At 35.9% G+C, this 22,047-nt stretch overlaps 1 protein-coding gene across 1 annotated transcript in view; it reads left to right on the top strand.

The window, feature by feature from the left end:
- The window catches only part of ldb3a (LIM domain binding 3a), a 44,481-nt gene extending 29,785 nt beyond the window's left edge, over nucleotides 1-14,696 (top strand). The window contains exons 10-18 of the mRNA XM_056256255.1: nucleotides 1,800-1,937; nucleotides 6,533-6,717; nucleotides 8,846-8,902; nucleotides 11,679-11,815; nucleotides 12,343-12,709; nucleotides 13,733-13,913; nucleotides 14,016-14,136; nucleotides 14,248-14,363; nucleotides 14,445-14,696. Of these exons, the coding sequence (XP_056112230.1) occupies nucleotides 1,800-1,937; nucleotides 6,533-6,717; nucleotides 8,846-8,902; nucleotides 11,679-11,815; nucleotides 12,343-12,709; nucleotides 13,733-13,913; nucleotides 14,016-14,136; nucleotides 14,248-14,363; nucleotides 14,445-14,534 (1,392 nt within the window). The 3' untranslated portion in view covers nucleotides 14,535-14,696. The remainder of the gene's footprint in view (nucleotides 1-1,799; nucleotides 1,938-6,532; nucleotides 6,718-8,845; nucleotides 8,903-11,678; nucleotides 11,816-12,342; nucleotides 12,710-13,732; nucleotides 13,914-14,015; nucleotides 14,137-14,247; nucleotides 14,364-14,444) is intronic.
- Nucleotides 14,697-22,047: the final 7,351 nt, after the last annotated feature.

The following is a 22,047-nucleotide window of genomic DNA, read 5'->3' as shown; positions in this document are numbered from 1 at the left end:
TTATTCAGATCTCTGCCTTCATGTACAGATGAACATGTCATGCTAGGTTGCACAGACATATGTTGCATCAGTCAGCTCTTTTGTATGTTGTGCTGTCATTTCCCCCATATTTTCAGTCTCCAATATTTCATCAGACTCTCCTCAACTTGACTGAAACAAAAACAGATAAGCACTTTATTTCAATACACATCACTGCAGTGCTGTTGCCTGCTGTTCGTTAAGTTGTATGTTTGTTTTGCTCATTCTGGCAATAGTTTTGTCTTTAATATGTCTTATCAAGTTTGCCACTTTATTATTATTTGCTTAATTGCAGTGTTATTTTAGTATTGTTTACTTTCTATTATGGTATGTAGTAATATTTAGAATTTAATTTTTATATTTTGAGTTTTAATTTTATGCCTAGTTTATGACTAAACTAAAACTGAAATAAAAAAATATGAAAGCTGAATGTAAAACAAAACAAAAGCACCTAACAAAATGACTAAAACAAACTAAAATTTAAGTTTAAAACTTAAACATGCTAAATGTTTTCATTTTAGTTTAAGTTTTAGTCATTTTGTTAGGTGCTTTTGTTTTGTTTTTCATTCAGCTTTATCATGTTTTATTTCAGTTTTAGTTTAGTCATTTTAGTACTTCAACTTAAACCTATTTTATTTCAGTTAGTTGCCATGGCAACATTTCTTCAGTTTTTTTTAAGACCTTGTCCACACTGAGGGTATGTTTACATGACAACGATGTACTAAAGACAATGTTTCGCGTACAGAAGATAATGTTGTCAAAACTATCCCCATTCACACAGATCTGCAAAAAGGACTAAAAAGGCTGTATTATTCATGCTAGGCACTGATCTATATAATGTCATTCTATATAGATCAGTGATGCTAGGCCAGTATGAAGGTAAATTAGTAGCAATACTCGAGAGCACGTAGATGTGAATTTGAGAACTTGTACAATAAATATTCGTACTTGTATGTGAACATTTACACTCACAGCTCCAATGTGAAAACCTGTAAAATAAAAATCTGAAGTTGAATGTTGAAATTTGCACTCGCAGACAATAGTCACAAACCTGTATTCTGAATCTGAAGCTGCAGACAAGCAGTCACAAATGTGTAAAATGCCATTCACAGAAATACAATGACAGACACAAACATGTAAAATATATTTGCACTTCTTCTAACATTCAAATTCGCAGTACAACCTCAAATTGGCACTTGCAACTTCTCAAATCTGTCACTGCAAGTTCAAATTTCGCGCCCTTGACTTTTGCTACTCTTTTTCGCGATATATGAGGTGCAAAACTGATTTGTGCACTTGTAACTCAGTGGCGGCGAGAGCGGAAAGGGGGCGGGAGCGGGGGTGTTCAAAGGAGCCGTTTTATTGGTTGGCGCCTAGCCAATGAAATGGGACTTCTATTGTACGCGATGATGTCACGAAACCCGCCTCCTCGTGGATGTTCTGAAACGCTAACATGGCTTAATGCATTAGACTAATTTAAAAGACATAAATTATATTATCAAACTTAGTGATATTAACACCATACTAATAATGCATACTACAGAAAAGCAGATGAGCGACACGCGTGACAGCGACCGTTGGCGACTAGATGGGGCGTGTCTGGCGACGCGACAAAGTTGAGAAATTTTTAACTTTATGCAAATGAAGAGCGATTTTCGCGAGCGACAACCAATAGGAGTGGAGCGCACGTGATCCTTCTCCTCAGCCCCTGGTAAACAAATTGCCAGCCGTTCACCGGGGAAAATGGCTCGGCGGAACCGTGTATTGTCCTTGCAAATCAGGGGACCCACCCTCCACAGCAGCACATCAAACTGGGTCCTGTCCAGCCTGAAGTACTGCTGGAACCGGACTTCATCCAGCCGCAGTTCCTGCACCAGCCGGTGGTACTCGCCGTGCTGTCTCCGAGCCCGAATGGTCTCGTGAACCCAGATAGACCGGCGTTTGCGCTTATGCCGTAGATAAACGGCCGCAACGAGAAAAAACGACTTCTGTGTCTCGTTCATCTTCATGCTTCACTACAGACGTTTTTATGTACGGAGTATATTTATATTTAGTATTTTCCCTCCAGAAATTGTGTTTTTTAGCGGCAAGAAAGCTGATTCGCTGTCTTTTGGATGTCATACTAGTCAACCAGTAGTGGGAACGCCCACTAGCGACCTCATCGCCAGCGACTGGCGACTTGCAGCGACAAAGTCGCGTGTAGTGTGAACGGGGCTTTAAGCGTTTTCTTGGTTTTCTATGAGAGGAAAATGCTTAACGCACAATTAAACGAGTTGCGTTCATTTTCTGCTCAATTGCTTTTCTGTATGCTTTATTTATGGTGTTTCCTGAGTTTGGTCTTTTAATACCACTGTCTTAATTTAACGTGTTGCGTTCATATTCTGTGCTCATCTGCTTTTCTGTAGTATGCATTATTGTGTTTACTAAGTTTGATAATATAATTTATGTCTTTTAAATTAGTCTAATGCATTAAGCCATGTTAGCATTTCAGAAAATCCACGAGGAGGCGGGTTTCGTGACATCAACGCGTACAATAGAAGTCCCATTTCATTGGCTAGGCGCCAACCAATAAAACGGCTCCTTTGAACACCCCCGCTCCCGCCCCCTTTCCGCTCTCGCCGCCACTGAGTTACAAGTGCACAAATCAGTTTTGCACCTCATATATCGCGAAAAGAGTAGCAAAAGTCAAGGCGCGAAATTTGAACTTGCAGTGACAGATTTGAGAAGTTGCAAGTGACAATTTGAGGTTGTACTGCGAGTGTGAATGTAAGAATAAGTGCGAATATATTTTACATGTTTGTGTCTGTCATTGTATTTCTGTGAATGGCATTTTACACATTTGTGACTGCTTGTCTGCAGCTTCAGATTCAGAATACAGGTTTGTGACTATTGTCTGCGAGTGCAAATCTCAACATTCAACTTCAGATTTTTATTTTACAGGTTTTCACATTGGAGCTGTGAGTGTAAATGTTCACATACAAATACGAATATTTATTGTACAAGTTCTCAAATTCACATCTACGTGCTCTCGAGTATTGGTACTAATTTACCTTCATAGGCCAGTAGTTGGCAATGGCACTTTGTAATAAAAAACGATACGCCTGTAGACAGAACACGCAATACGCATGCGCATGACGTCACCGTTTTCGCAAATTAGAGACGATAAGGGTATTAGTTTTATTTATTGTAACCATAGATATCTATGGTTATACTGGCATTGTTGTGTTGTGCTATTTGCTATCATATTGTTGATAAAGAGAAATGTTCCTTTGTAGAATCTTCATATTACATTCCTGCAAAAATAGACCGCAATTGCTGTCAAAACATGACAATTGCGTTTTAGACTATACAATTTTGAGTGCGCCCTGGACTCTACAGTGAGTGGTGGGATATTTTGCTGATAAAATGATCGTGCCAGAAGAATAGCGTGATAAATTTATTACATCTGCTCTCTCGGTATCATCTCATGAGCTTGTATTATGTTTTACGCATACGAAGGAAACACTTTTGAAAAACACTTCAACTCTAGTGTGGATGGGGGAACACCGTTTTCAAATGTATCCGGAGTAATGTAGATGTTTTTTTTTATCTAATATTTATTAGATTACTATATAATAATATAATAATGTATATACTATATTATTATACCTTTATTTCAAATAATTAATATTGATATTGTATTTAGTTAATAAATACAATAACAACACTGAAATGTTTCACACACTTTTATCAGTAATATGTTAAATAATTTAGACATACTATTATTATCATTATTATTGTAGTTTTTAAATATTGAAATGTCAAGTCAGCAGAGTGCCACCATGTTTTCCAATTTGTCAGGAAACAATGATTTTGATAAAGCTAATATCTTGTCTGTAGTGCCATTTATGGTCCAAGCAGCTTTGTATGAATCTTGAATTGTATGTATGTTGTTGTTCTGCTGTACTAGTCTGTATCTTCTTATGTTGTGTGTTGCAATCATTCAGTGTGCTTTACTTTATTAGTATTTAACAGCCTTTTTTACTAATTTATTCATTTAGAGATATTCTCTGTTATCTTGTTAGAAATCCTCCCCTGAATCCTCTTATATATCGAAGGATTGGTTTGGTGTTTTTAACCAATCTCATAATGGTTGTTTCCTGTCATGAATAATTGTAAGTTGATAAATGCAGCTAAACTGTCATTTATTTAAAGCTTTTAAAAACCCGAGATAAGTCTTTTCAATAACTTGATTCTCCGTCATTTTCTGTATTTTGTGTTAATAGATTTAATATTTTCCTCAAAACACTTATACAATTGGAAACAGATACTTAATACTGCATGGGTTGGATAAATTGAAACTATATCCAACATCCAAAGCATTACGGTTCCTCCATGTGTGGATGTTATTATTGCATGAACGTCATATTTCATTCAGTATTCATTCAGTCTATCTTCGCAACCCCCTACCATGCCAATTTTGTTCATGCTAATTTGCATGTGTGAATGTAAAGAGAAGAACAGTGATAGTATACATGTTAGGCTGCTTTTCATGAGACTGTGTTGCACTAACCTGCTCTTAGGATGAGAACACTCTTTCCCTATGTCCAAACTATGTGTCAAGCGTAAAATGCCAGCAGGTGGCACTGCAGTATCTTGTCGAATTACCCTCTGCCTGTCTTGACTCTCTTTGCTCTCCGGTCCTGTTCCATGAATTAGCCATTTACTTGTTTGCAAGTAGTTTAGTACATGTTTCAATTACAACCCCTCAATCTGAAGGCATTGTCTGCTTCTGTGATCTGTATTTCATTGATCTCTGAATATTTGCTGAGATTCAAGATTTTGCTAATATAACTAAAAAGTGTCACAGTTTGACAGCATAGCCAGTTGAGGAATACAGTGTTAGGACTTTATGATCTATAAAATGTGTGTGTGTGTGTGTGTGTTTGTGTGTGAGAGAGAGAGAGATTAGGCAGTAAGAGAGACATGAGAGAGTAAGAAAGAGTAATGTAATCATCATTTCCCAAGTTATACTTTTTTGTTTATACACTTCAGATTTTTTCAAATCATTTCTCTCATTTCAGTCTCTCACAGCTTGCTATAAATGCTAATCTGTGTTTGCTTTCTGCCACAGCACACCTTCCCCAAAGCCCCTCAAATTCACACACATACATGCTTTTCTCACAATGTACACCTCAAAATATCAGAAATACGCACACATGTTCACCACAGAAAGTGTTTAAATCTTCATGAAGGCTTCATAAATGTCTGCAACCAACATTTACAGACCTTTCTCTCTGTTCCATCACCATAACTCGGTATAATACACAGAATGATATTAAAGCTGAAGTGTGTAATTTCTGAATTTCATTAAATTCACAAATTAGAATTGTCAATGTTACAATTGCTTTTAAATGGCTTTCCAGAACGGTCCCCCAATTAACTCACACCGCTGGTTAAGCTAACACACTCTCATAGCATTTCATAACTATTTTATGTTTTTGCGAATCGGTGGCTAATTCGTACATATTTTTGTATGATCTGCTTATGCTCCTAAACCGGTTAGATTTACATTTACATTTAAATTAAATTTACATTTCTGTACGCATCACATCGCATGAGTTCTTACAAGATCAGCACTTCAGTAAACAGTTTTCTCATGAGATTGTGTTGGTTAAGCCAATTTTGCTGCTTTGCCTGGTCGGGATGCTCAAGTAAATGCAGTGTCGATCATCAGGAATGACTTACTTATAGGTACATATTAAAACGCACTTCAGCTTTAAATGCTCTCTTTATTTCATCTTTTCCCTCTGCCTCTCCCGGTGGGCATTTTCAACATAAACTGCATGAGTAATAGAGAGATGGTCAGAAAGGATGTTTGCGGAGTGTGTGAAGGGGGTCAGTCATCATCGGTCCACCACCAGGCCTGCTGCTGCTAGATGCCTGCCTCTTTCTTCTCTCTCCTGCCTGGGCGGCTCCAACACCAAAATATCTTCTTCATTCAATTGTGTTTGATTATGTATAGGGGATGCCAAATGATTAAAGAAATGAAATGTGAATAATGCACTTTTCTTTGCTTGGATCACAGGGGAGTATCATTTATCACTAATCTACTGCTCTCTAACCACTTAATTGTGTTTTATGGACAGACTAAGAGGGTTCACATAACCTCTATACTCTACGTCACTTTAAAATGGTGAGGTCCTGCCATCTGCAGTTCATTGTCCCTGATCGAGCACGTAATTGATTGTAGCCTTAATGTCTGGATTCATTTAATTCATCCTAGAATAGCACTTACAGTTGTCTCTGCTGCCGAGACATCCTTCAATGAAAAATTAGATAAGAATAGTCTAATGAGAAGAAAGCAATGAACATATCCTGCCCCCCATGATGGACATCCTTGCATTGTATTCAAAAAAGTTGTATGCATGAGAATGAAGCAGCTGCTTATGACAAAATGTAACTTTCAAATGAAGGCACAAATACATACACGGCCTGAGCATGGCTGCTGTCTGTATTTATGGCTTCAGCCTGACATCAGTTTCTGACATCACTGCAACCTAACCTTGTATCTAGTACTCCTGCTGAGCATGCTCCAGTTTCCACCAGCATTGCATCTATATGTGCACCTACTATCGCTGCTTCGCCCAATGAGCTCCTTTCGGAGCCGCAGATAGTCAATCAGGCGCCTGAGATTCCTGAGCAAACCACTGTAAGCAGGTAAAGTTGCATGCGTTGCATTTTTTTTCTTGCTTTACCGTTGCTTAGTTTATTGTATTCCACATTGGTATGTATACATGCAATGCATACCGTTCAAAAGTTTGGGGTCAGTGTCATTTTTTTTTTTTTTAGAAAGAGAGAAAGAAAGAAAAACATTAATTCAGCAAGGATGCCTTAAATTGTGCAAAAGTAAAGACTTTTAAAATGTTACAAAAGATTTCTATTTCAAATTCTATTCATCATAGTATCCTGTAAAAAAAAAAGTACCACTGTTTCCACAAAAATGTTAAGCAGCACAACTGTTGATAATAATAAGGAATGTTTCTTGATTGACATTTTAGAATGATTTCTGAAGACACTAAAGTAATGTCTGTGAAAAATTCAGCTTTGCCATTACAGGAATATGTTATGTTTTAAAACAATGTTTTAAAATAATAATTCTTGGTAGTATAGCTGTGTTTTTGATCAAATAAATGCAGCCTTGATTTTTCCAAAACTTTAAAAATCCTATACCGACCTCAAACATTTGTAGTGTATGTATATTTAAGTTTATGTTAAGTTTTTGATTTTTTTTATATATATTTTTTGGGGGTTATTTATTTCTGTTTTGATGACTTGCAGGTACATACAGTAGCATTAACGAGTTATTCCATTGTTAATCTACTTCTATTAGTGGAGACATGTGATAGATGTTATTGGTATTCGATTTTAGCCTATAACATTTGAGAGATTGTGGGACAAAGTCAATTGATCCTGGAGATTCAAAGCAAAGCCAATCCTCCAGTCATATTAATGTTATAATCAATAATGATCTTCTCTGTCTTAACTTAATTTCATGTTGCAGCTGCTTCTTTTGCTACTGCTTATTACTACTAATACTCTTCCCCCTAACCTAAGGAAGCAAGTAACTCACATTTGATTTTCACCATGTTGTCATTGCCAGGTAGATTATTTGTTTTGAGCTTCTGCTTTTATGAGTGGCATCTGTTTATCACAGTATTGTTCAACAGCAGGACTTGACCCAAATAAAAACGTTCTTCCATGAACTACCTTTTTAAGCTTAAGATCACTGTAAGCACTTCTATGTACCCTCTTTAAAGAGTACTACATTTGTACTGCTAAACTAGATGCTTTAATGCGTGCCTCAAGCATTTTATTTGCTTTTGCAAGACATGTTTATAAATCTCTAACATGTCCTTGTCAAGTCCAGATATCCAATTTAGTCTTATACAGTAGAACCCCTTTCAGCACAATTTATTTCTTATATTTAATATTAAAATGTTAGTATATTGAATTTATTTCTAGATTTAATTTTATCTTTTATACCAAGGAGTAAGTCATTTTGAGACCTAAGTAAATTTCCATATCTGGTATTGAAACCCATGTCCCATGGTCCTTTGTACCGTGTCAACTAATGCTCATGTTTGTTCTTAAGTAAGTTTATTTTTAAGACATGGCAGAATCTGCACTCTCTTTGCATGTATCTATTGCTAACACTGATCCAGCAGTCTTACGTTTATTGCATGCAGACTGGAGTGAACTGCTTATTTTCAAGATATCTTTATTAGAGTCCATATAGTCATATTGTTAATTCAGATTTAGATGACTATCTTTCACTTGTCTCCTACTACAGGAGGTGACAAAGACTATTAATGTTCAGGTCCTCTTTGTCACATATATGAAATATATGAATCTTGTGTTAAATTGGGCCTTATTTTAGTAGTTGTTGGTACATAGTGTCTTTGCTTTGAATGCACGTTTATTTTCTGTTTTGTGTGTCTGCATCTAAAATGATTTGTTCATGGTCTATTTGCTGCCATATTCACTCATACTGTACTGTACCCATAGTGTACTGTTTTATTTAGACAAAACAAAAACAGAATACACAACGTAGTTCTTTAAAGGGTTATTGCATATTCAATTAATTTCCATATGCATTTGATTTGGAAAACCAAAGTATCTGATCCTGTTTGTGTTTTTTTATTTTTTATTTTTTATATAGACATACAAACATGCAATATTTGGTTTAGTTTGGCAGTCATACAGATATGAGTGCACATGGCCTCTCTCAAGTTTAATCTAAGCATAAGTTTGACTGTCCACCATTTTTCTCTTTGTTACACTATAGCTTCAGCTTGCAGACCTCTATGGGTTACACTTCTCAGTACCAAACCTCCATCTCCAGGTACTACTGTGGTCCAGCTCTGCATTCAACCACAAAGCGTTCTTTCCCCCACCCAGTGTCAGTATGGCCTGTAACATGTGCAATAACACATCTTTTCTCCCTTACTGCTTGACTGCTGACTCAAAGGATAATATTTTTCTTTAACTTTTCATGTTATAACCTTTGGACAACTAAATTTGCTGAACGCTATACTACTCTTTTTCAATTTGTAGATATTTTTAGGTGACTATAGATTTTAAAAACAGCTGTATATACATACTGTACAAATGTAAAACCTTAGGAAGAGCTTATGACAACTTGTGTGTGTCGTGGTAAAACTTGCAACTCTAGTGCAAAAGACATAATCTAAATTTTTTGTGATGTTTGTAACAAAAATAAATGCAGGTATGTATATTATTGGTCAAAAGTTTGGGTTCGGTTTTTGTCTTTTATGCTTTTTTGTCTTTTAAAGCTGCAGTTATCTGATAAAAAATATTACTGTAAAAACTGTAATATTGTGAAATATTATAAAAAATATATATATTTTGATATGTTTCAAAATTTAATTTATTCTTGTGAAATCAAAGCTAAATTTTCTACAGGTTTAATCCATTCTTTAGTTGATTTAGAAATCAATGATTTGGTGCTCAAGAAACATTTCTTATTAGCCGCGTCTGGTTCACGTCTCCACTTTCAGTTAAGAGTACTATCTCAACAGCCATTTATGAGCACTATTCATTTTATAACACATCTTTAAGCTAAGCTTTTAAAAATTCACAGTGTACACTTCAGTCTCCAGGCTCACAGTATTCCAGACAACAATATATGTTTATGATTCAGATAAAACTTTACTTTACAAAACTACTTTTTTTTCCATAGTATTCTTTTATGAGGTTTTTGTAAAAGTCAGTACTGCCATGTTTGATCCATTTAATGCATCCTTGCTAAATTAAAGGATTAATTTCTATTAAAATAAAAATACTGGCCCCAAACTTTTGTGCAGTAGTGTAGTTTAAAAAATCAATACGTGAATATTATAGTCAAAAAGTTACAATTTGCAAAAGAACTACACAGTATGTTTAAATGAATGTACTGTATATAATTAATCTCATTGAGGAAAAATATGGGCATTAAGGGTAGTAAATGTGTAGTTGCTTTTCACAAAATACCAATAATATAATTAATGGTTGCACTTTATTTTACAGTATGTGCACTTCTTACCACAAAAGTAATGAGTAGTGGAAGGTAACTACATGGATTAAGTTAAGGTTTAGGTGTAGGTTCAGGGCAGTGTTAATTTCGTTGACGAAAATAACGACGAAAATTATTCGTCAACGACATTTTTTCACAGACGAAAACGAGACGATAACTAAATAAAACCTAGTTTTGAATGACAAAGACTATGACGAAAATCTATTGACATTTTCGTCAACGAATAAAAACTAGACGAAAATGTTAGATAGTGACGATTTGGGAAGCGATCCGTCAGAACTGATGTCCTGCGTGTGTGGTAGATGCGCACATTTGTAGGCTACTGTAACGTGATCTACCCCGCGGTCATAAAACGTTAAAAAATGTGAACGTCTGGGAGAATGAGTAGAGCAGACATATAGATCTCTGAATAAGAGTGACGATGCAAAAAAGAGCTCTATTCGGTGCGGTTTTCTGTGCGCACACACCTAACCCGAAGCGTGCAGTCATGCACAATACACCTACAGCGCGCGAGTAGGCTACTGAATTGAGCTCTCTTTCGTGTCTGAATGGAGAAATACACAACAGTATGTCTAAATGTCCTTTTTGGAGAGTATTCATGTAAACTATGCTGGTTATGTCTTAAACTGTGAGTGTGTCGGATGTGCATCAGTGCAATTGTATCCGCATGTCATTGGACATGATCCGACGTCTTAAAGTGACAGTGGCAATAAACCTAATGCGGTCCGTGTCCTTAATTTTGATCAAGCAACAAAAGAAAAAGAGAAAAGCATTCACTGTTTGTTAATAGCTTTAATAAGGATTAATTATATTTAATTCATACAAATAAATATGTCTGCTTGATAGAATAAAGAATGATGTGTAAGTAGTTATAAGGAATGAATATATCATTCATTGTAAAGAAGACTGTGTTGTACTTTAGGAAAAGTGGTTTTATTTCATTTTAAGATATTTTTTAAGTAACAGCAGTTAAATCTGTATCTGTATTGCATGTTCAAACTTAAAAATCATTCATATTAACAGGTTAATAGATGTTTTCTCCGGGAGTATATGGGTTTGGAAATTTTAGAGAAATTCTAAATTAACGCATTACAATTGAACTAAACCCATTATATTTTAGTCGACTAAATCTACTGTAGATTTAGTCGACTAAAATGTTATTGTATTTCGTCGACTAAAACTAGACTAAAACTAAAACAATTCAGATGACTAAAATATGACTAAAACTAAATGGCATTTTAGTCAAAAGACTAAGACTAAAACTAAATCAAAATTTGCTGACAAAATTAACACTGGTTCAGGGTTAGTACCTAGTTAGTGTCATTACTACAACAAGTACATAGTATGTTCATGCGAAACAGGACTGTAAAATAAAGTCCTACAATATATAAATTAAATATAATGTGTCCAGTTGAGCATTGTCAAGGTCACTGCCAGAGAACGCAAAATGTTTGGAATGCAATGCATGTGGCTTTGGATGAAAGTGTAATGTGAATGTTTTAAGTTGTTTAGGAAAAGCAGAAAGGTGGAGTAGCTTCTCATTTGAACTGAAATGTTATTGAGTTTCTGGTCTGTCCTTCTGTAGTCCTTACGCCCAGCCTCCACCTATGCAGCAGCCATCACCCATGCAGCACAGCTCCATCCAGATCCCTGTAGGTCCACCTCCACCTAAAGTGGTCACCACTGCCACCATTATGCCCACAGCATATCCATCCGCCCCAGGTAACCATTGTACATATGTGACCCTGGACCACAAACCCAGTCACATGGGTCAATTTTATGAAATTGAGATGTATACATCATCTGAAAGTTGAATAAATAAGCCTTCCATTGATGTATGGTTTGTTAGGATAGGACAATATTTGGCCGAGATACCACTAAAAATTAGATTACAATGAAAATCTGGAATCTGAGGTTGCAAAAAAATCGAAACATTGAGAAAATCGCCTTTAAAGTTGTCCATTTATGTCCGTGATTGTTCTGCATTCACTCACAAAAATAAATGCTTTATATGTTTACGGTAGGAAATGTACAAAATATCTTAATAAAACATAATTTTTGGCATAAAAGAAAAATCTATCATTTTGACCCATACAATTTATTGTTGGCTATTGCCACAAATATACCCATGCTACTTGTGACTGGTTTTGTGATCCAGAGTCACATATGTGATTGTGTATTCAGTGTATGTGTGTGTCCATCTTTGGTTTACTGTATGCATGCAATACTGATTCATGGGCATCTTTTAGCACCAGCTCCTCCAATGGCTTATAAACCTGCTCCACCTCCACCTGCTCCTGCCGCAGCTCCAGCGTCTTCCAACAGGCCTCCTTGGGTCACTGATGACAACTTTGCCCAAAAATTTGACCCTAGCAAACCCACCACCACCACAAATATCAAAGTGCAGCCTCTTCCTCAGGGGGCACCACCACCACCAGCCTACATCCCCAACCCCGTCCCTGCTCCCGCTCCTGCTCCTGCTGCATTCAACCCTTCCCCTGCTCCGTTCAGCCCCGCGGCCTTCCCACCTGTGGCTCGTGGAGTCGCTCAAAGAGCAGAGCGGTTTGCAGCCAGCAACAGAACACCTCTGTGTGGATCATGCAACAACATCATCAGGTATGATTACACTTGTGCAATATTCATCACAAGACCCTTTGTAATATATAGCTGTTTTTATTCTACTTCAGGCACTTTTGTGTCCTGAAGTTTCATTTTTATTTTAGTTGTATAGTCATGTTAACATTGTCCTGGATTTCTTTTTACTTTTACTTTTTTTTTCTTCTTCATTTTACTTATTTTTACATGCATTTTATTTTGTGTATATGTTTTTTTTTATTCTATCACAAGCCCAGGTGTTCAATCTTAAAATATAAACATCCATATTAAAAATATGAATTATTAAATAAATAAAATTATGATAATCTAAACAAAGGAGAAATAAGCATTTTAATATGTAACATTTACAAATGTAATGTTTATATTAGCTTTTATACTTCCTGAGTTGTGGTGACACTTTTTTTATTCCAAAAATTTTTAAATCGTCCTTTTTCATCACATATTGCTATTAAACTCAATATATATACTACCGTACAAAGTTTGGGTCCATACGATTTTTTTTTTTTTTTTGTAAATAAATTTATACTTTTATTGAGCAAGGATGACTTAAATCAAAAGAGAAGAGTTTTACATTGTTTACATTTTTTCAAATAAATGCTGTTCTTACACAAAAATATTAAGCAGCACAACTGTTTTCAGCATTGAAATGTTTCTTGAGCAGCAAATCAGCATATTAGAATGATTTCTGAAGGATCACGTGACACTGAAGACTGGAGTAATGATGCTGAAAATTCAGCTTTGTCTTACAAGAATAAATTACTTTTTTAAATATATTGGAATAAAAACAGTTCTTTTAAATTGTAATAATATTTCACAACATTACTGTTTTTTACTGTATTTCTATTTAAATAATTGCAGCCTTGTTGAGCAAAAGAGACTTCTTTCAAAAGTATTTTAAATGTTACCGACCCTTTGAACTGTAGTGTAATTTGAGATGTCCAGTACTTTCTTAATTAAAAAATGACAATGTTCAGGAATTTTTTTCCACGAGCCCTGATGCCACAGTGTTTTTTGACTCCTCAGGGGACCATTCCTGGTGGCATTGGGTCGTTCCTGGCATCCAGAGGAGTTCAACTGCCATTATTGCCACACATCTCTGGCTGATGTCAGCTTTGTGGAGGAGCAGAATAGTGTTTACTGTGAGAACTGCTATGGGGAGTTCTTTGCACCTACCTGTGCCCGCTGCAACACCAAGATCATGGGAGTACGTCGAAAACCTATTAACATTGCATACACATGCACAGACATTACTGTAAACACTCTTCACAGGTACTGTCAGTTAATCCCCTCAACATCTGCTCAATAGGAAGTGATGCATGCACTGCGGCAGACCTGGCACACCACTTGCTTTGTGTGCGCGGCTTGTGGAAAGCCCTTTGGAAACAGCCTCTTCCATATGGAGGATGGTGAGCCATATTGTGAGAAAGGTATGGGAGCCACGGCCTATGTCTAACACAAATGTGTACATTTATAAGTTGGGTGTATGCAAATTTACAGCCCACAGTACAATATTCTTCACTAATTGTTTCTGTCACCAGATTATATCTCACTCTTCAGCACAAAGTGCCATGGCTGTGACTTCCCTGTTGAGGCAGGAGACAAATTTATTGAAGCTCTTGGCCACACATGGCATGATACCTGCTTTGTTTGTGCGGTAGGTTTGTTATAGCACCCATTTGGTTTATAAATAATTCAACACTAAGGAATTATGACACGTTTCTGTCTCGACATTTAGGTGTGCCACGTGAACCTGGAAGGACAACCTTTCTACTCCAAGAAGGACAAGCCCTTATGCAAGAAACATGCACATGCCATCAATGTGTAGATGCTTCAACAGTGCATCAGAAGCTGTCAGTGAAGGAACTAAATGCAATTAATGTTACATCTGCATTTGTGGTTTTATGGCAAGACATTGGTGCCAATCCAAATGACACAAAAACTAATATAAAGACATACAGTACATCATTTATTTAATGCCATAATAAGCGATGACACATAAACTAGGTGTTTTGACATTTTTTCCAAATCCAAATCCAATGTGCACATAGAGTATTGGTTATTTTAGGTCATTCTTTTATTCTTTTATTATAGCTCGATACATTTGCATACATGCACTTGTATGCCCGATATACATTAATTTAAGAGATATAACATTTTCACTTTTTTGATTTAGTGAATTTTTACAACATACAATTTTTGATGCTATTAATGACTAAAACCTTGTTTTGAAATGAATAGGTTATTAACGGATGTTGAAGATTGCCTGCATATGTATCATTTATAAACCAGAAACAGCCTGAAAAAAAGTCTATGCATTCTATTATGCCTTAAACTCTAAAGTAAACTTAAATGTGTATGACTTAAATGGTCTAAAGATCCCAGACTTGCAAATTGATCAAAAAAAGATGTTTAATAGATTGAGAACGTATGTTGTTGTGCAGTCTTTTCAATGCTGAATGGGTGATTTATGTTTTACTCATTTTGTTTATTATGCATTTGTGATGTCAACATTAGCATTATGTTTTCATCAACAACTTTTAAGAAAATGCTGTATGCAGGGCATCTGGAAAGGTAACACAGAATCTATGTTAATTCATCAGTTGTTTCCCTCACAGTATGTGCTGTATAATGTAACAGAGTATTTGAAACTATTCATGTTTGGCCTTTTCACCTATGATGTTTTTTCGGTTATTTATTGCGTGCAAAACCTCAATATTTACATAATCTTTACAAATAATTTGCCAAGAATGGGGGTTTCTTCATTTAATATAATTTAATAAATAATTTAATTAAAACAGCCACATACACAGAGGATTCAAGTAAATTAACTTGTTCCTTAAAATGAATAACGAATGTGGTACCTGAGACTTTGTTCTTTTTCTTCTCTGTGGGTAGATGCCAGCCAACTCTGACGTGCAACTGTAGGGTTACAGAGCAGTTTTCGTTTCATGCCACATGCCAATTAAAGAACATCAAGGTCAAATTATGAGATTGCAATTGCGGACACTCATGTTTTCCTAAATGCGGGGTGATATTGAACATTTTTATGCATACAATTCACTTGAACAAGATATTTTAAGATTGTGTCATTGATGTGTCAGTATATTTTCACTGCCATATATTAATCTAAGTTAACCTAACCCACCACATCACCTCAGTTAAGATGTGTTCTTATGTATACTTTTGATTTTGGCTTGTTTTTTGTTTTGAATATTAACACAAACAATGGTTTTGCATTTCATAATTGCCTCTCTTAAATTTAATAAATTGTTAGCTTCTTTTTTACACAACATTAGTAAGTTATTTAAAATTACATTTGTAGCAGTGTTGGGTTCAGGAGTGGGTATCTTTTTAGCCTTTTTCAAGAACAGATATTTTGAATGTAACTCTATTGAATGTAAATCAGTCATGTTACACATAATGTATTACTACTATTTGTCATCTGCTATATCTGCAGTTCACTTGGGAATTACAGGGAGAAAAAAAGAGTGATTCATAATTTAATACATTTGCAGTGTTACTGCGATAAGAAAAACAATTAAGAACCAGATACAGTATGTTATACGTGACACTCGTGTTCACAAGTGTCTTCAATGCAGTCTTCTGTTGAATAATACAATGTTTGTATGAGAGTTCAAACTGAGATGCGGCTCTATGGAATACTCATTTACTTTATGTAGTACTTTATGGGTATGTGTTTTTCAAGATAAGATGATAAACTAACTAGTACTACTAATGGTGTTCTCTTTTTTTGTATTCTGAAATTATGTTGTGGAAACAGCCTTACTTTGTACTTATTTCAATGCCTTTACATTTGAATGTAAAAAAAAAAAAATAATCCACCTGTATCTTCACTGACATGTTAATCATGACTAAAAATATTAAGGTGCTTTATAAACTGAAAATAGCTCATAACACAAAATTTGATGGGCACTTTTCTCTATGTATGATTAAATAAAACCGTACTGCAGACTGGACAGCCTAATTGATATTTGTAATATTTAAATCTCATTATTTGTTTTATTTAGATCTAAATCATAATCATCCTGTTATCAAATGAAGTGATGTTTAAAACTGTCTTTTAAATGATTTATGCAATGTATAGAATACACAAATGGCACACAAAACATACAAAAATAGTGTAAGGTAAATAATGTTATTCATTCATGTGTTAATTAAAAATGAACTAATATGATTCTATCTTTAAAAACTGTGGGTTAAATGTCTTATCTAATGTATTAATACATGAAAATGTACATTACACTGTTTAGTTTTAGTCGCCATGTGTCGCTACGGAGTCGGTCAATCAGCGGGCGCTCTGCCGTGACCGTGAGCTGCTGTCCGCTGACTGCGTGGAATCAGTGAGTGCGGAACGCTCTACGATGATGGTCAGTGCCAGACCCTTGACGGACCTCAGTGAGAGTCGATCACGACCACTACTACAACCGACCCTCTGAATTATTCGAGTGCCGAGAAATTTACGGAGTACACGAAAATACGATTTACTGAAGAATCTCTTCGGTAAGTGAAATGGAAAGTGTTAGCTTGGCTAAGCTAACGCTGTGCCTCACGAAAGTTTGTTGCGTTGGATTTTCCACTTTCTATGTTTCGGCTTATTAAGGCAAAAGCGACTGTCGTGGCGTGTTACAGTTTTTTCACTACACAGTACACAAATGTACAAGGCTTAAAGAGAAAAAAACTGTGGACGTTTACGGGTTTATTAAATTATTTTGTTGGTAAATTACTGCTATCTCAAGAGTGCGGCGAGTTGAACGATAGCTAGTGAGCTATCGCTGTTAGCCAGACAAAATACGTTTAAATTTACTCGTTTAACTAACAACCAGAACTGCATTTTCTCAAAACAATACAGTATCCTCGTAATTTTACGGTTTATTATATTTTTAAAATAGCATTATTATTGTTAGAAGAAAAACTGTCACTGTAAAAGTCAGAGTAAAAAGTTATTAACGCGATAGTCGCGTAAGTTAATGCTAGCAACAACTTCCCTGTAATAAAATGACAGCTGTGCGTGTCCTATAAATATTAATTTATTCTTCATATGGTAACTGGTTTACATGTTTTGTATGTAATTTTTACTATACAACGACATGGTTTTCTTTATATTTTTGATTATATATTATTTTTCATGGATTGTTTTTAACTTCAGGCTGGTCTGGTCACGTATCCGCCTCTCAATACAGAAATCTGCTTTTAAGTTATATTTATGTGTGCATCGGTGGGTGGAAATCTATTACATTTTAAATTTCCTCGTTTTACTGTAGCAGTTTGTAGTTGTACTCTCTTTCTTTCAGATTTTGCTCTTTCTTGTGGCTGTACTTCTAGCCCTCTCAATACAAAAGCTGCTTTTAATTTATGGGTTCTGGGGGGAAGGGGGTCTGTTCAGCTCCTTTACCTTCTCGAGGAGGTCAAAAAACAGATGGTAACTGCCTGTGAAGCAGTCTGTTTCGAGAGGCCTGGAGGAGAGAGGCTTAGTCTGAGGAAAGTGGATTTATTTGATAAAATTAAAGCTAAAGGCTTTTAGTATATACATGCCAGACATCTGTGCATTCCACAGCTTGATTGAAAATCTCCTCTCCAAAAAATAATATTGGTCAAATTCTGTGAGCTCTGTGCTGATGAGAACAGAATAACCAGGTTGTGTAAAAGAGTTAATTCAAAAATGAAATAATTTACTCACCCTCATGTCGTTTTAAACCTGTAGGAGTTTCTGAAGATGTTACGCAGACCATTAGGGAGCGGAGACCTCATTCACTTTCACTGAATCTTTTTTCCATACAATAAAAAATAATTGTATCAAGTCACATCTTATTTTATGTTCCACAGATAAATGAAAGTCTTACATGTTTGGAACGGCATGGTAAATGATGACAGAATGTACATTTCTGAATGATCTATTTATTAAATGCAAAACACTTGAGTGCGTGTATGTCCTGATGGTTGTGTGTGTGTTGTGTAGCATGTGATAGTTATTTACTCTAACTGCTAGAGCAATTATTTGTTCCGTCTTACTTTGAATGTTAATGAATGGTTAATTGTTATGCAGATGTGATGGGCATGTTCTTTGTGTCTAGAGTAAAGAGATGTTTTAGTTCAGGAGTGTTCAATAGATTCCACAGGCCCCCAAATATGATCATCCTCATGTGAAGGATACTGTAAAAAAAAAAAAAAAGTAAATATAGCTAAATATTAATTCGATTAAAAACAAACAAAAACAATCTGTTAAGTTAATTATTACATTTCATATTCATACCAAAGTAATAGTAGATGTATTTTTGCCATTTTTTATTTTAATTATTTTTAAATGTACACGGTTTTTCCCTAAGCACTTCCAGTGACCCCCTAGCACTCCCTTGGAGTTCCCCGGACCCTAGGTTGAAAATTCTAATTGGCATATTCTTACTGGCACAGATCTTTCCCTCGTAGAATGTGCAAAATCAATCACTTAATTGCTTAAAAGGCTGCAATATCGTACAAAAATAAGCACATACTGTATGTTTTTGCCCTCTTATTTGTTGTTTAAAATATCAGCCAGGCCTAGATTAAGTTGCCCTGGAGCCCTCTAGGAGTGTGTTTCAATCTCAGCCACAGTGTGAGGGATCGGATTGCAGTGGGAGTCTGTGGCGAGGTGGCAGCGCGGGGAGCTTGGAGGGGAGGAGGGGGGTATGGGGGCAGGAGGGTTAAGAGGCAGTATAGATCAGGTTTCTCTTCCCTGCCTGCGTTCCTCAGGCTGCTGCACCATCTAAAGTCAGCCCCCTTACCCCTCCCTTACTCGCTCTGGAGACAGGATGGCTAAGCAAGAAGGAAAACACACATGGCCTCCTAGACCTGGCCCTGAGTCTATCACCCATTCCATCATAAAGGTGCTGATGTATCACCCTCACCCACATTTAGTCATATCATTCTGATCTAAAAGGTGAAAAACTAATCCTAGATGAGCTTGGTCATTTGATACTCACTACTGCCCTGTTTTTTGAACAGACTGTTCTTAAACACTTACTGCCGGCTGTGGAGTCTATGCGCTTGTGCTTCCAATGGATGGTTGGAAAGTGAGGGAGAGCCATTGATTTCTTTAACTCTTTCTACGCCACTGTTGGTTAGTGTGATGGCAGATCAGATAAAGATAGATTGGATAAAGCTATGCAGTGGGGGCTTGGTGTAGTGCTGGAGAGTGGTCTCTGTTTATTCAGTATGCCCCAGCTGTCCTTTAATGGTATTGATCTGCTTTAAATACACTTGGCTATCGGAGTAAATTATTTAGAGTGGCACCGGATAGGGTGAATTCAATGATGGGTTGGGTTAGTGCAAAGAAGACAACCAAAAAGACTTGTGTCTGGTCTTGTAATGAGCTAGAAAACTTGTTTTCCCATATTATTTAGGAAACTTAATTTTGTAGAGAACTAGAAAATGTAATTACATGTGCATTTTTTGTTAATATAAAATGCCATGTGATGAACATCTTGTGTGTCTTGGAATGCCATCACACCAGGCCTTATGCCTTAGTTAGAGAAGCAAGCGCGCAGCCAGCTTTACAATTTTGTGTTTGAACTTTTTGCGCTAACTCTGTATATTTCTATGGCATTGCTGTCGAAGAGTAGCCTAATTAGCTGGTGAAGTGGATTTACTTGTTGTAGAATTAACACATTTCATCATGAGCATTGTAATGTTTAAAGTGGATGTCAACAAATGTCATTAGACCGGGAAGATTTTAAAACAAGCACTTCATTCATAAACCCGTAAGATCTTTCCTTCATGCTGTGAAAATACAAACGCTGAAAAGGGGCAGGCCCACATAAGGTCTATACCAGCACTTTTCTCTTTGTAAAATAACTAGGCTAGTCTAATTCCACTCTGTGGCAGATTTTAGATATAAACTTTAGTCTTTTTGTTCTGCTTAAAAAAAAGCCAGAATGATCATGTTAACCCAACCAAAGTAACCAAAAAGCTTAATTACTTGTCAAAGGATACTTATTTTTGTCTGCTTAAATATTGTCAGGTAATTCGTTCAAGTTTTTCGTGCAGCATCAGATGAACACCTTTCTGTTTTTTCAGTGTTTCCACATCCTGCCTAGTGTTCTCCAAACAATGTGCAATTTGGCCATAAAAACAAATATAAATGTATGCTGCGCGAAACAAACAAAAAATGTTTTGTTCACATAAAGCTGCAAGACAGTCACTAAATTATAGATAATAAAGGCAAACAAAGCCACAAAACAAATGTTAGAGTTTCAGAGGTCTTCTGAACAGGAAGTTCAGTTCTGTATCACATATGTTATGATTATTCTGTTAAAGTTCTTCTAATAATATAATTATTCCAATCAAAATGATTTTAATCACATTGGTTTAATCACATTTTAAAAATGTCCAACAACAAATAGGCCTATGTTGTTAATTTTAATAATTCATATTTTAGTCAAAGTTACAGTGTGCAGCTTGTTGAACTTTGTTTGGGCTTGCTGCACATGTGTACATGCTTGTTGAAGTCTAACACTGACTCACTTTCTATTAGGATGTTTTGCAAATCTAAATACTTGCTTGACTTTAAATTTATTACATTTATGGATAAGAATATATCTAAAAAATCATTGTACACAGTAAAACACACACCCTTTAGTTGCACTCCCTTCAGCTACTCTCCTCCGCTCCATCCCATTAATCTTTTTAATGAAGTAATGTTGCAGATTGCACTGTTAGCAAGTGCACCATGACACTTTCGGCAACAAGAAATGTTCCTTTTCACACGGAAATTGAAATGCTGACAGTATCAACAAAATTATTATATTTGAAATATCAAATATTTGAAGTTGAATTTCCAGTGGCACCAGATTTTGGACCTTTGAGATGTTACTGTGGATGGGACCACTACCCACTAGTATCTATGTTTCAAAACAAGTTCTGTCTGTGACATAACAGCACTTCGTCTGAGATGCTATATTGAATATTGTGTAGTTTTATATTTCTATATATTTTTATTATCTGTGTCTCTTGTCACTGTCATTCTGTATGTGCTGTGGAAGCTTCGGTCACCAAGACAAATTCCTAGTATGTGCAAACATACCTGACAATAAAGCTTATTCTGATTATATAGGTTAGGCTCACTGGATAATACAAATAGATAGATTTCAGCAAGTTGTACTGTTTCTTTCCATGTACCTTCTTATGTTCATGCATGTCTATTTCGTGCTGTAACTAGTAGTAAAGAGGAAGAGATAATCAGTCCATCTGCGCTCCCCTCTGCTACCTCGCTTGTACTCAGGCGCTACAGTGATCTGTCACACCACATTAAACAGCACCAAAATGGTATTTATTGTTTGAATTTT

This window comes from Rhinichthys klamathensis, unplaced genomic scaffold (assembly GCF_029890125.1).
Source record: "Rhinichthys klamathensis goyatoka isolate OS25496 unplaced genomic scaffold, OSU_Roscu_1.1 h1tg000126l_1, whole genome shotgun sequence".
Lineage (NCBI taxonomy): Eukaryota > Metazoa > Chordata > Actinopteri > Cypriniformes > Leuciscidae > Rhinichthys > Rhinichthys klamathensis.
Note: the sequence above shows the minus strand (reverse complement) of the source record. Positions and strands in the feature narration are given on the sequence as shown.